General features: G+C 41.2%; 1 protein-coding gene across 1 annotated transcript; it reads right to left on the bottom strand.

The window, feature by feature from the left end:
• Window positions 1-12,695: 12,695 nt before the first annotated feature.
• On the bottom strand, window positions 12,696-13,661 carry LOC132894992 (odorant receptor 131-2-like). The gene has a single exon (XM_060935143.1). It carries the CDS (start codon window positions 13,659-13,661, stop codon window positions 12,696-12,698), a length of 966 nt encoding a protein of 321 aa, XP_060791126.1.
• Between the last annotated feature and the right edge of the window lie 2,240 nt (window positions 13,662-15,901).

Here is a 15,901-nt window from a genome sequence, read left to right as displayed (position 1 = left end):
ACATAACAATGGAAGAGCTATTGCAGGCCATTAAAAGTATCAACAACAAAACCCCAAGGCCTGATGGCCTACCAATAGAGTTTTATAAAACCTTCCAGAAGCAGTTGTTGACCCCACTTTTGGATATGTTTAACGAGTCATTTAATAATTGTATATTACCACCAACTTTAAGACTCGCTACAATAGTTCTTATTCTGAAACCTGGGAAAATACCGACCGACTGCTCTTCATACAGGCCTATTAGTCTTATGGGAGTTGACACAAAAATACTGAGTAAAGTTCTTGCTAAAAGGCTAGATCCATATATCCCTTTTTTGGTACATAGTGATCAGAATGAGTTTGTACAGACTCGTCAGGGATTTCATAACATAAGAAGGGTCCTCAACATAATCCACTCTAAAAACAATACCAGGGATACAGCGCTGTTATGCTAGACAAGCGTTTGATAGAATTGAATGGCATTATTTGTTCAGTTTGTTACCAAGATATGGACTTGGGGGAAAACTTATGAAATGGATAGAATTATTATATACTAACCCTATAGCACGCGTAATGACGAATAACAATTTATCAAGCCCGTTAACGCTAGAGAGGTCAACTCGTCAGGGCTGTCCTCTCTCCCCACTTTTGTTCATTTTAGCCATTGAGCCTTTAGCCATGTCCATTAGAGCTGAAGCCAATTTGTCAGGAATAACAGTCGGAGATCATGAACATAGGATATCGTTATATGCAGACGATGTGATTCTTTTTTTGTCAAACTTATCAAACAGTGTCCAGACATTATTACATTTAATTAATAGATTTGGTCAGTTTTCTGGATACATTATTAATAATACAAAATCTTCTATACTTTTCCTGAACAAAGACGAAAGAACTAATCCAGTCATAACAACACCCTTTTTTAGTGTGTTGGAAGTCTTTACCTATCTTGGAATTAAGATTACCCCCCAAATTAATACAGTCGTTCAAGCAAACCATGACCCGTTGATAAGAGAGGTACAAGAATTACTTGAAAAATGGACAACAATGCCAATATCAATGATTGGCCGGATCAATATAATCAAGATGACTATTTTGCCGAAATTCTTACATTTGTTTCAATCACTTCCAATGCCACTGCCAAAATCCTTTTTTAAAGAAATTAATAATGCATTTTGTAGGTTTATCTGGAACAATCGAAAACCTAGATTAAGACTCAGATTATTATACTTGCCATATGATAGGGGTAGATTACAGATGCCCAATTTACAGTTGTATTACTGGGCCGCTCAGCTGCGTAGTGCCATGTTTTATTTTGTCACACATTCACCTCCAGCATGGGTTTATATTGAGCAAGCATCAATATCTAAGTTGCCACTAAGCTTATATTTATATTCAGCAGATTTTAAAACTTTAAAGAAAAAAACAACAAATCCCTTCCTTAAGAACTCTATTGATATATGGTTTAAAGCTCATAGACATATTGGTGATACACCTCCCATCTCTCAATTTTCACCTATTTGGAATAATGCACAGTTCACTCCTGGCCGGGCAGATGGTGGTTTTCAAGTTTGGGCCGACAAGGGGGTGCAAAAAATTGGAGATTTATATGTTCAGGGCACCTTACTAACATTTAATGACCTTTGTTTGAAATATTTAATTCCAAAAAAAACACTTTTTTAAATACTTCCAATTGAAGCATTTAATTTCATCAAAGTGTCATCAGGATACACAAGAACCACCACTGTCCTGCCTTGAAGACATTGTATTAAAACACATGAATGGGAAACGCCAAATCTCTATACTATATACAGTACTTGTCTCACATGATGAGGAATCTAGTCATGACAGAAGGAGGGCATGGAGTTCAGATATTAAGGAAGATATTGAAGAAGCTGAGTGGGCAACAGCTTGTGTAAAAGCTCAAACACAAACCATTAACACCCGCATGAAACTACTACAACACAAATGGTTAATGAGAGCTTACATAACCCCTGAGAAGCTCAATAAGTGGTCCCCTGACACACCAGATACTTGTGTGAAATGTTTGACTGAGAAAGGTACATTAATTAATTGTGTATGGGAATGTCCTAAACTGGTAACTTTTTGGAAAATGGTTGTTCACACTCTAAGTAAAATTACAGGTATTCAGGTACCCTGTGTAGCAAAACTTTGTATTTTAGGGATATACCCAGATTGCTTTTCTGTTAACTCTAAGTGTAAGACTTTGATCAACTTTGGCCTCCTGCAGTCCAGGAGGATGGTTGCTTTGTCTTGGAGAGACACTGAAATATCATCTACACAATCTTGGATTAGAGAGTTGGCAATGTATGTTACATTAGAAAAGATAACCTATGTAATCAGGGGTAAAATACAAGAATTTGAAGAAGTGTGGGCACCCTTAATGGACTTTCTCAAGGAACAATAGATTATATCTATCTGTAGGACTATTGTGTGTGTGACAATTTTATTTTATTATTTTACATGGGGATGTATGTTTGTGTGCATTTTTTTGGTTTGTTTGTTGGTTTGTTTGTATGTATGTGTATGCAGCGAGGTTCACCTGCATCTCATTGTGCAACTTGTGTTGTATGTGTCAATGTGATTTGTATGTTCTTATTGAAAAAAATTAATAAAAACATTGTTCAACCCCCCCCCCCCCCCCCCCCCCAAAAAAAAACAATAATTAAAATGAAAAAAAAAACAAAACCCAGAAATCTGGAGTGTGCATAGGTATCCCGCCCGAATAAATCAATACGTTGTAGAGCCAGCTTTTGCTACAGTTGCAGCTGCAAGTCTCTTGGGGGTATGTCTCTATTAGCTTAGCACATCTCGACACTGGGAATTTTGCCCATTCCTCAAAGCAAAACTGCTCCAACTCCTTCAAGTTAGATGGGTTGTTTGTGTACAGCCATTTTCAAGTTATACCACAGATTCTCAGTTAGATTAAGGTCTGGGCTTTGATTAGGCCATTCCAAGACATTTCAATGTTTCCCTTTAAACCACTCCAGTGTAGCTTTAGCATTCTGCTTAGGGTCATTGTCCTGCTGGAATGTGAACCTTCGTCCCAGTCTCAAACCACTGGCTTACTTGGGCAGCATGGTGGTTTCATGATTAGCACTGTCACCTCACAGCAAGAAGGTTCTGGGTTCGAACCCAGTGGCCGGCAGGGGACTTTCTGTAGTTTGCATGTTCTGTCTGTGTCTGTTTCCTTTGGGTGCTCTGGTTTCCCCCAGAGTTCAAAGACATGCAGTTAGGTGAACATGGGGTGGCCTTGAGCTGAATTGCCCTTGAGCAAGGTACCTAATCCCTAACTGCTCCCTGGGTGCTGTAGTATGGCTACCCACTGCTCTGTGTGTGTGTGTGTGTTCACTGCTTCAGATGGGTTAAATGCAGAGGATGATTTTCACTGTTCATGTCACAAATAAAGGTGGCTTCTTCTCAAACAAGGTTTCCTCCAGAATTGCCCTGGATTTAGCACCATCCATCTTTCCTTCAGTCCTGACCAGCTTTCCTGTCCGTGAAGATGAAAAATATCCCCATAGCATGATGCTGCCACCACCATGCTTCACTGTCAGAATGGTGTTCTCAGGGTGTTGGGTTTGCGTCACACATGGCATTCCCCATGAGGGCCAAAAAGTTCAATTTTAGTCTCATTTACCAGAGAATCTTCTTCCATGTATTTGGGGAGTCTTTTCTGGAGCAATGACTTTTTTTCTGGTTACTCTTCCATAAAGCCCCACTCTGTTGAGTGTACAGCTTAAAGTGGTCCTATGGACATATACTACCATCTCCACCATGGATCTTTGCAGCTCTTTCAGTGTTATCTTTGGTGTCTTTGTTGCATCTCTGATTAATGCCCTCCTTGCCTGGTCTGTGAGTTTTGGTGGGTGGCCTTCTCTTGTCAGGTTTGTAGTGGTGACATATTCTTTCCATTTTGCTATAATGGATTTAATGGTGCTCCCTGGGATATTCAAAGTTTGGGATATTTTTTATAACCCAACCCTGTTCTATACTTCTTCACAACTTTGTCTCTGACCTGTTTGGAGGCTCCTTGGGTCTCATGTTGCTTGCTTAGTTGTGTTGCAGAGTCAGGGTCCTTCCAGAACAGGTTGATTTATACAGACATCATGTGACAGATCATGTGACACTTTGATTACATACAGGTGGAGCTTAATCAACTAATTATGTGACTTATGAAGTGAATTGGTAGGACCAACTCTTATTTAGGGGTTTCATACAAAAGGGGGTGAATACCTATGCACACTCCAGATTTCTGTTTTTCATCTTAATTATTGTTTGTTTCACAATAAAACAACAATTTGCACCTTTAAAGTGGTAGGCATGTTTTGTAAATCAAATGGAGTGAACCCTCCAAAAGTCCATTTTAATTCTATCTTGTAATGCAACAAAACAGGACAAACACTAAGGGGGATAAATACTTTTGTAAGACACTGTATGTTTCCATGTAAATATCATGCTTTGTTTGCTCCAATGGAGGAGGATGTTCAGGGTCATCTTTGTACTTCCTTCATGCAGAAACATATGACGAACAGAGCAATGGCTGGACAACACCATCAGCTGAATTCAATTTAAAAAAAATCCCTTTATTGAGCATTAGACCTTGCGGTAGAAATAAATAAATAAATAAATAAATAAATAAATAAAGTTTGACCATAATGAACACCATGTTCAAGCATAAGGGTGTCCATAAGTGCACGTGGCACAATGACACCTGAGGGCGTAGATCGATGATTGACTTTGTAGTCATTTCATCTGATCTACGATCGTCTGTCTTAGACACTCAGGTGAAGAGAGGAGCCGAGCTGTCAACTGACCACTACCTGGCGGCAAGCTGGATCAGATGGCCAGGGAGGAGGCTGGACAGACCCGGTAGGCCCAAACGTGTAGTGAGGGTATGCTGGGAACGTCTGGCGGAGGCTCCCATCCGTCGGATCTTCAACTGCCACATCCTGCAGAGCTTCAACTGCATACCGGGGTAGGATGGGGACATTGAGTCTGAGTGGACCATTGCTCCATTGCTGAGGCAGCCGTGCAGAGTTGCGGCTGCAAGGTTGTTGATGCCTGTTGTGGCGGTAATCCCCAAGCTCGGTGGTGGATGCCTGTGGTGAGGGGAGCTGTCAGGCTGAAGAAGGAGTCCTATCTGGCTTGGTTAGCCTGTGGGTTTCCAGAGGCAGCTGACATACTGACGGGCCAAGTGGAACGTGGCTCTGGCAGTCACAGAAGCAAAAACTTGGGTGTGGGAGGAGTTCGGTGAGGCCATGGAAAGTGACTTTCGGTCGACCTCAAAGAGATTCTGGCAAACTGTCTGGTGGATCAGGAAGGGGAAGCAGTGCCCTGTCCCTACTTTTTACAGCGACGATGAACTGCTGTTGACCTCAACTGGGGACATAGTCTGACAGTGTAAGGAATACTTTGAGGATCTCCTCAATCCCACCTTCATGTTGTCCGAGGAGGATGCAGAGTCTGAGGGTGCTTAGGAGGACTCACCCATCACAGGGGCTGAGGTTGTTGAGGTGGTTAAAAAGCTCTTTGGTGGCCAGGCTCCTGGGGTGAAAGAGATTCATCCTGAGTTCCTGAAGGCACTGGATGTTGATGGGCTGTCTTGGCTGACATGCCTCTTCAACATTGCGTGGAGGTCGGGGACAGTGGCTCTGGATTGGCAGACTGGGGTAGTGGTCCCCCTTTTTAAAAAGGGGGACCGGAGAGTGTGTTCCAACTATTGGGGGATCACATTTCTCAGCCTCCCTGGGAAAGCCTCTGCTGGGGTGCTGGAGAGGAGAGTCTGGTCAATAGTTAAACCTCAGATTCAGGAAGAACAATGCGGTTTTCATCCTGGTTGTGGAACACTGGACCAGCTCTTTACCCTTGCAAGGGTACTGGAGGGTGCATGGGAATTTGCCCAACTGGTCTACATGTGTTTTGTGGACCTGGAGAAGGCTTATGACTGTGTCCCTCATGGTGCCTTGTGGGAAGTGCTTCAGGAGTATGGGGTTCAGGGCCCACTACTGCGGGCCATTCGGACCCTGTATGGCTGTAGCAGGAGTTTGGTTCGACTTGCCGGCAGTAAGTCAGACTTGTTCCCTGTGCATGTGGGACTCCGCCAGAGCTGCCATTTATCACCGGTTCTGTTCATAACTTTTATGGACAGAATTTCTAGGTGCAGCCAAGAGGCAGAGGGTGTCCGGTTTGGTGACAGCAGGATCACGTCTCTGCTTTTTGCAGATGATGTGGTCCTGTTGGCTTCATCAATTTGTGACTTACAGCATGTGCTGGGATGGTTTGCAGACAAGTGCAAAGTGGCTGGGATGAGGATCAGCACCTCCAAGTCTGTGGCCATGGCGCTCAGCCGGAAATGGGTGGAGTGCCTACTTCGGGTCAGGGGGGAGTTGCTACCTAAAGTGGAGGAGTTTAAGTATCTTGGGGTTTTGTTCATGAGTGAGGGTAAGGGGGAGTGGGAGTTGGACAGACAGATCGGGGCAGCGTCAGCAGTGATGCGGACACTAAACCGGTCTGTTGTGGTAAAGAGAAAGCTGAGCCAAAAGGCAAAGCTCTCAATTTACTGGTCCATCTACGTTCCCACTCTCACCTATGGTCAGGAGCTATGGGTAGTGACCGACAGAATGAGATCGTGGATACAAGTGGTAGAAATGAGTTTTCTCTGCAGAGTGGCTGGGCCCTCCCTTAGAGACAGGGTGAGAAGCCTGGTCATTCAGGAGAGACTCGGAGTAGAACCGCTGCTCCTCCACATCGAAAGGAGTCAGTTGACGTGGTTTGGGCACCTTGTTAGGATGCCCCCTGGATGCCTCCCAAGGGAAGTTTTCTGGGCATGTCCCACTGGGAGGAGACCCCGGAGCAGACCCAGGACACGCTGGAGAGATTATATCTCTCGGCTGGCTTGGGAACGCCTCAGTATTCCCCTGGAAGAGCTGGTGGAGGTGGCCAGGGAGAGGAAAATCTGGGCTTCTCTGCTTAGGCTGCTACCCCCACGACCTGGATCCGGATAAGTGGTAGAAGATGGATGGATGGATGGATGGATGGATGAATGAATGAATGAATGAATGAAATTAATTAATGCTAGCCCTGCGGTGACCTGGAGACTTGTCCAGGGTGTACCCCGCCTCTCGCCCATAGTCAGTTGAGATAGACTCCAGCTTGCCTGCAACCCTGTAGAACAGGATAAGTGGCAATAGATAATGGATGGATGGAAAAATGAATTAAATTTGTGGTCATCTCCAAATATGGCTTTGTTCAACACACATAAAATTAGAAATTTAAAAGGAAAATATTTTTGATATAAAAATGAATATCTCTTGTTGTGTTTCAAACACAAATAGGGGAGGGGTAATTTTTTCACTTTGTTCAATTTACTGATGGCTATAGGGAAAAACCTGTTTTTGAGTCTAGAGTTTTCTAAGACAAGAGAGAAAAATATATGGTTATGACTGATGAATATATTAGTAGGTTTGACAATTTCCACAAATGTTCTAATTTAAAAGCTTCCTTTAGCCTGTGTGTGGTTCTGCACTGCTCCACCAGGAGTCACTGTCAGGCTGCTGTACTGTAGCATTTCTCAATATGCGTTCTTCTCTGTACTTGCATTCTCATGAACTTGTGCAATGTCATGAAACGTCACTAGTAACAGCCTGTTCATATATAGTGTATACATATTTATAAAATAAATGAAGTGCACAAAGGAGGATTATCAGTGAACTTATTACTGATGCAGTCAGAGCCACATTTGATGGCAAATGACTAGATTTAATTTCTTAATGCAGAGCCAATCAATTAAGTGTATTTAGTCATTCATTTGTTCATTCATTCTGCAGATTAGCCTACTCCATCCATTATTGATACAGCATATCCATGCGAATTGTGGGGGAAGCTGGAACCAATCCCACCTGCCTTTAGGTGAGAGAATTAGCCTACTCCTCTTTTTTAAAAAGTCTGTTCTTGTCAAATAATCTTGTTTTAGCATATAAGCTTGAGTTGCAAGACATTTATTCTAAATTATCACAATTTTGACAAATACTTATGAGAGAAAAATTAAAGAAAAGACCTCCAGATGAATACTATCATTTGTTTTTTAAGCTTGCTTTAACATTTGTTCTTGTACTGAATATACATCCATCCATTATCCATAACCGTTTATTCTGTGCAGGTTCGCTGGCAAGCTGGAGTCTATCCCAGCTGACTATGGGTGAGAGGCAGGGTGCACCCCAGAAAAATCACCAGATCATCGCAGGGCTGACACATAGACACAAACAACCATCCACACTCACACCTATGTTCAGTTTGGAGCTACCAATTAGCCAAACCTGCATGTCTTTGGACTGTGGAGGAAACCAGAGCACCCGGAGGAAACCCACCCAGACGCAGGGAGAAAATGCAAACTCCACACAGAAAGGCCCCCGTCGGCCACTAGGTTCGAACCCAGAACCTTCTTGCTGTGTGGTGACAGTGCTAGCCACTACACCACTGTGCCACCCCTGAATATACATTTTATATTTAATTTCTTAAATTAAATTAACTGATTGTTTTAATTGACTGACCACTAAATGATCAGCTCAGCATACAACCCCGATTCCAAAAAAGTTGGGACAAAGTACAAATTGTAAATAAAAACGGAATGCAATGATGTGGAAGTTTAAAAATTCCATATTTTATTCAGAATAGAACATAGATGACATATCAAATGTTTAAACTGACAAAATGTATCATTTAAAGAGAAAAATTAGGTTATTTTAAATTTCATGACAACAACACATCTCAAAAAAGTTGGGACAAGGCCATGTTTACCACTGTGAGACATCCCCTTTTCTCTTTACAACAGTCTGTAAACATCTGGGGACTGAGGAGACAAGTTGCTCAAGTTTAGGGATAGGAATGTTAACCCATTCTTGTCTAATGTAGGATTCTAGTTGCTCAACTGTCTTAGGTCTTTTTTTTTCATATCTTCCGTTTTATGATGCGCCAAATGTTTTCTATGGGTGAAAGATCTGGACTGCAGGCTGGCCAGTTCAGTACCCGGACCCTTCTTCTACGCAGCCATGATGCTGTAATTGATGCAGTATGTGGTTTGGCATTGTCATGTTGGAAAATGCAAGGTCTTCCCTGAAAGAGACGTCGTCTGGATGGGAGCATATGTTGCTCTAGAACCTGGATATACCTTTCAGCATTGATGGTGTCTTTCCAGATGTGTAAGCTGCCCATGCCACACGCAGTAATGCAACCCCATACCATCAGAGGTGCAGGCTTCTGAACTGAATGCTGATAACAACTTGGGTCGTCCTTCTCCTCTTTAGTCCGAATGACACGGTGTCCCTGATTTCCATAAAGAACTTCAAATTTTGATTCATCTGACCACAGAACAGTTTTCCACTTTGCCACAGTCCATTTTAAATGAGCCTTGACCCAGAGAAGACATCTGTGCTTCTGGATCGTGTTTAGATTTGGCTTCTTCTTTGAACTACAGAGTTTTAGCTGGCAACGGCGGATGGCACGGTGAATTGTGTTCACAGATAATGTTCTCTGGAAATATTCCTGAGCCCATTTTGTGATTTCCAATACAGAAGCATGCCTGTATGTGATGCAGTGCCATCTAAGGGCCCGAAGATCACGGGCACCCAGTATGGTTTTCCGGCCTTGACCCTTACGCACAGAGATTCTTCCAGATTCTTTGAATCTTTTGATGATATTATGCACTGTAGATGATGATATGTTCAAACTCTTTGCAATTTTACACTGTCAAACTCCTTTCTGATATTGCTCCACTATTTGTTGGCGCAGAATTAGGGGGATTGGTGATCCCCTTCCCATCTTTACTTCTGAGAGCCGCTGCCACAGATGCTCTTTTTATACCCAGTCATGTAAATGACCTATTGCCAATTGACCTAATGAGTTGCAATTTGGTCCTCCAGCTGTTCCTTTTTTGTACCTTTAACTTTTCCAGCCTCTTATTGCCCCTGTCCCAACTTTTTTGAGATGTGTTGCTGTCATGAAATTTCAAATGAGCCAATATTTGGCATGAAATTTCAAAATGTCTCACTTTCGACATTTGATATGTTGTCTATGTTCTATTGTGAATACAATATCAGTTTTTGAGATTTGTAAATTATTGCATTCCGTTTTTATTCACAATTTGTACTTTGTCCCAACTTTTTTGGAATCGGGGTTGTAAAAGATTGTCTTATTTTTCAAGTTCTAAGAATAGCATGGCTTAGTTGAGCAGCCAGTTTAAGGGCAGATATCTGTTAACAGATAAGCTGTTCCAATTCCAAAAGTTCATATTTAGCCACATACAGTTCGAACACCGAGCAGTGTTTTTGAATCATAGGTTTTATCAAACATGTCTCAGTAGGTGACTTGTGTGGTCTTCGGTACTCAAATATCCCTGAATGCATTTCACACAAAGTATACCAGCGACAACAATGACCACAGCCTGATCCATTTTTCATGCCTTCTTTCTTCACATTTTCTTCAGGTTTCTTCCAATGTTAATGACAAAACCCCCACAATCATTTCCCACCATTGGCCCTTTTATAGGCACACATGTGATAGATAATTGTTTGGCATGCATGCAACTTGTTTTGGCTAGCTTGCTTGCTACTTGTTTTGTCTAGTTTCAGTTAAATACTTGAAACTTATCTTCGCTCACACATCTAGTCTCTGTTCTCCATCACCTGTTGAAGCTATCCTATCACATGCAGACAACTCGGCTTCACGAAATCCCACCTTCCAATCATTTAGCTACATCACACTGTTGAATGTAGATATACTAGTATACTCATGTTTGTCTTTCAATAAACTGAGAATTATCTCTGTACAGCTGTGTCTGAGTCAGTGACTGTCGTTCCTGGATCTGTTAGGCAGAATCTCCTAGGGGGGAGAGGGCTAAATTTCTGGATCACTCATACTTTGTCAATTCAACTTTCTTTAGTACAGACAAATCTAAACCTATCAACATGAATATATAATTTCTTACTAATATTTCAATTAATATTTTTAATGATAAAAATACAGGTTATTTGGTATATGTTATTTTATGGTAAATATCAATTACAGTAAGGATAAAAGTGAAAATGCATGGTACAGTCTCGAGTCGAGCTGAGCTGTAATGTCAGCAAGAATGGTGCTGTTTCAATGCAGATTGGGCATACTGCAATCTCTCATCTTTGGGAGTCTGTACTTCCAAGCTGAACTTGCCAAGTTTGAACTCCCAAGAATGGGAGTCTGTACTTTGTGTTGGGAAATGCTGCCAGAGTGCATTATCAAGCAAAAATATGGGGTTGTTGTTATATTTTTTTGTTTCAAAATTCACCACACATTCTCTATTGGGGACAGAGGGGACAGGCACCCTCTTCTTCCACAGATATTCCTTTTATAATGTGTGCAGAATGTGGCTTTGCATTGTCTTGTTGAAATATCTTGGAATACATGTTGTCTTGAAGGCAGCATATGTTGCATGTAGGGGTTAGGTGGGAATTGGGACATAAGTCCTGTTCCTTTCCCCCACCACATTTCGTTTGTTCATAATTAGTTATCTTTTTTTTTTTTTGTGTGTGTGTGTGTGTGTGAGAATGTGGCAAACTCAAACTAAACTAATTAATGCTGCCATTATGGAATACATTCTTGCTGATGGTAACAGTCTGGATGGTCCTTTTCGTCATTGGTACAGAGCACATGGCATCCATTTCTTTCAGAAAAGACTTGAAATACTGATTAGTCTGAACACAGTATATGTTTCTATTGCATGATGGTCCATCCCAGATGCCTCTGAGCCCAGATAAGTCAAGGGCACTTCTGGATACAGTTAACATAAGGCTTCCTTTTTGCACAGTAAAGCTTTAATAGGCATTTTTTGATGTAATGCCATATCGTAGTGCTTGACAAACGTTTGCCAAAGTAATCCTGAGCCCATGTGGCTATATCAGCTATATCATGTGCAGGGTCGTGGGCAAGCTGGAGCCTATCCCAGCTGATTACTGTATGGGTGAGAGGCAGGGTACACCCTGGACAAGTCGCCAGATCATTGCAGGGCTGACACATAGAGACAAACAGCCATTCACACTCATACCTACGGTCAATTTAGAGTCACCAATTACCCTAACCTGCATATCTTTGGACTGTGGGGGAAATCAGAGCACCCGGAGAAAATCCACCCAGACACAGGGAGAAAACGCAAACTCCACACAGAAAGGCCCCTGTCGGCCACTAGGTTTGAACTCAGAACCTTCTTGCTGTGAGGCGACAATGCTAGCCACTACACCACTGTAATACACCTGAATGCACATTATATATTTAATTCCTTGAATTAAATTAACTGATCATTTTAATTGACTGACCACTAAATGATCAGTTCAGCATAAAAGATTGTCTTATTTTTAAAGTTCTATTTATAGCATGGCTTAGATGAGTAGCCAGTTTCAGCCCAAATATCTGAGTGGGCACAAACCTTTTGTTTTATTCTCATATAGACACTTAGTGTTCAGCTTTATATTCATGGCACATAGCTGAATAGGATTACGTGTGTTTGACAAGGTTGAACCACAACACCGAGCAGAGTGTAATCTTTGAGTTACAGGGTACCTATTCGTATGTATAACCACGACTACAACCTTTTTTACATAGGTCACCTTAGTAGTAAACATTACATTTAAATAGTATACTTAACCATCTGAACTCATGGCTTCTCTTTAGTGTACATTGACTGTCGACTTATGTTTACATGCAGCAAAGCAGAAGTAGTACATGAATATGGGCCGTACAGCATCATCTCTCAGTCCATAGATGAGTGGACTTAGGCAGCGTGGCAAGACCAGCACAAACAAATAGCTTACATAACGTAAGTCCAAAAAGAGGCTGCTACTTCCAGCCATTGCTGCAGCTCGCTCTATAATGCCATAGAGAAAAGAAGTAAGGCACAGGCCCAGCTGAATGAGGTGCAGCAGCACAGTCTTGTGGGCTTTTGCAGCAGAGTCTTTATTGGAGGAAATGGACCTGGTTGTGATCAAAATGCTGACATAAGTGAAAAGGATGATCATAGACACTGACACAAAGCAGAATATGTTGAAGCCCCGATAAACATCGACCTGCCACTGCCTGATGAAGAGCCTTTCTCTTGTGCACAACATTTGTACAGTTAAATAGTTAGAATCCATCACTACTCCATAAAGCAAGTCAATTATGAATGTCATCGAACCAATAAACCAAATGACTCCGATAGCAATATAAGTTCTTTTCGGAGTGGTTATTTCAGCATGTCTTAGAGGAAAGCGTATGGCCACATAACGCTCTACTGACATCACAGCCAGATTTAAAGGTGCATTATTGAAAGTAGTAGTTGAAACAAAAATCATAAAAGCACAAGCAGCCATTACTAGCTTGAGATAGGCCACACTTAAAATATACAGCAAAGAAGTAACAATGAGCTGTAATGAGTCATTAAGAAGCATGTGGGTAAACAGAATGTAGCGTGGAGTCTCTTTAAAAACAGGCTTACTCCAAAGAGTGTAGACCATGATAGCATTCAAATAAATAAAGAACAGTGACATTATTATTGCAACACTAAATTTTGATATTAGTCCTTCAGTCATTGCAACCTGGAATATTTGCTGATGTACAAGCAAAACCTCAGCTGTGCTATCATTATTGACTGCCATAGTTTTGTACAAACCATGGGCATACAATGATTTTTTACAGACACATTGCAATGATATTATTAACAGAACAGGATCAGACACTATAAATTACCATAACTTTCTCAAAGTACAAAAAGAATAGAGATTTTTCTAATAAATTACAAATCATGTACATGAATAAATGTATGTCTAGTACAGGTGAACCGAGATGTAAGGGGTTCATTAAGATATGATCCCAGCCCTGAAGAGTAGGACAGTTATGAGCGTATTTTTATAAGGGACAGCATGATGACTCCAGAGTGAGATGATGACAACTCCAAGGGGAAACTGCAGTGATTATGCATCCCTGCTCAATGGCACAGATTCCACAAACGTTTATTCACATTTGAAAAACAGCTGTAACATAAAAATAAAAAATGTAACACCTAACCAAAAGTGGAAGGCACAATATAACAATATTTAAAATAGATCTAATTATAAAAATTAGACCTATGAACAAAATGAATCATTCATGTTCTATTGTTTATTCACAATCTCATACATGTGAACCAGAAAAAAATAAACCTCCTTTTATTCACCAATTATGGGATAACTCAGAAATTAAATCAAAACATTAACTCTACTACTTTCATTTTGTCCACTTGAATACCTGAGGTATTCAGGATAAAGCGGCTAGAGATAATGAGATGAGATGAGATGAGATCTTATTGTTTGTTTCACAATAAAACAACAATTTGCACCTTTAAAGTGGTAGGTATGTTGTGTAAATCAAATGGTGCTAACCCTCCAAAAGTCCATTTTAATTCTTGTAATGCAACAAAACAGGACAAATCCAGATCATTATCTCATCTCATCTCATTATCTCTAGCCAATTTATCCTGTTCTACAGGGTCGCAGGCAAGCTGGAGCCTATCCCAGCTGACTACAGGCAAAAGGCAGGGTACACTCTGGACAAGTCACCAGGTCATCACAGGGCTGACACATAGACACAGACAACCATTCACACTCACATTCACACCTACGGTCAATTTAGAGTCACCAGTTAACCTAACCTGCATGTCTTTGGACTGTGGGGGAAACCGGAGCACCCGGAGGAAACCCACGCGGACACGGGGAGAACATGCAAACTCCGCACAGAAAGGCCCTCACCGGCCACGGGGCTCGAACGCGGACTTTCTTGCTGTGAGGCGACAGCGCTAACCACTACACCACTGTGCCACCGATATATATCTCATCTCATCATTATCTGTAGCCACTTTATTCTGTTCTACAGGGTCGCAGGCAAGCTGGAGCCTATCCCAGCTGACTACGGGCGAAAGGCGGGGTACACCCTGGACAAGTCGCCAGGTCATCACAGGGCTGACACATAGACACAGACAACCATTCACACTCACATTCACACCTACGCTCAATTTAGAGTCACCAGTTAACCTAACCTGCATGTCTTTGGACTGTGGGGGAACCGGAGCACCCGGAGGAAACCCACGCAGACACGGGGAGAACATGCAAACTCCGCACAGAAAGGCCCTCGCCGGCCACGGGGCTCGAACGCGGACTTTCTTGCTGTGAGGCGACAGCGCTAACCGCTACACCACCGTGCCACACACACACACACACACACATATATATATATATATATATATATATATATATATATATATATATATATATATATATATATATATATATATATATATATATATAAAATAAATGAAGTTGACCAGACAAAACATGAAATATCTGTTCATACTGTCTGCAATGAAATTTAAAAATCATTGCTTTCTTTTTTTATTTGCATTTTCCATACTGGCTCTACTTTTTCTGATTTGGGATTGTATTTTTAAATGTAAATTAGTTGTGCCAAAAAGAGGCTCGATAATTTATAGAGTATTGGTATTTATCAACATATACAAATGAGTATTATGAAAATCAGAAATACTGACACTTTTGTACATCCAGTAGGAATTTTTAGTTTGGCGTGCCCTAAAAAATCATTTACACACAACCTTACCAATTGATTGATATTATTTAATTTATTAAGATTTAGTTAATGTCTGATTTATTGTCAATTTTATACTTAATCCATAAGCCTGCAGTTTATCTTTTATGAATTAAGAGTTAGTCATTTTTTTTACAACTTGGGATATGTCGTAATGTAACCACTAATTAAATATATGAAACCTAACATTTTAATTTCCATCCATTCATCCATTATCTGTAACCGCTTATCATGTGCAGGGTCGCGGGCAAGCTGGAGCCTA

The sequence above is a fragment of the Neoarius graeffei genome, chromosome 12 (genome assembly GCF_027579695.1).
Source record: "Neoarius graeffei isolate fNeoGra1 chromosome 12, fNeoGra1.pri, whole genome shotgun sequence".
NCBI lineage: Eukaryota > Metazoa > Chordata > Actinopteri > Siluriformes > Ariidae > Neoarius > Neoarius graeffei.
Note: the sequence above shows the minus strand (reverse complement) of the source record. Positions and strands in the feature narration are given on the sequence as shown.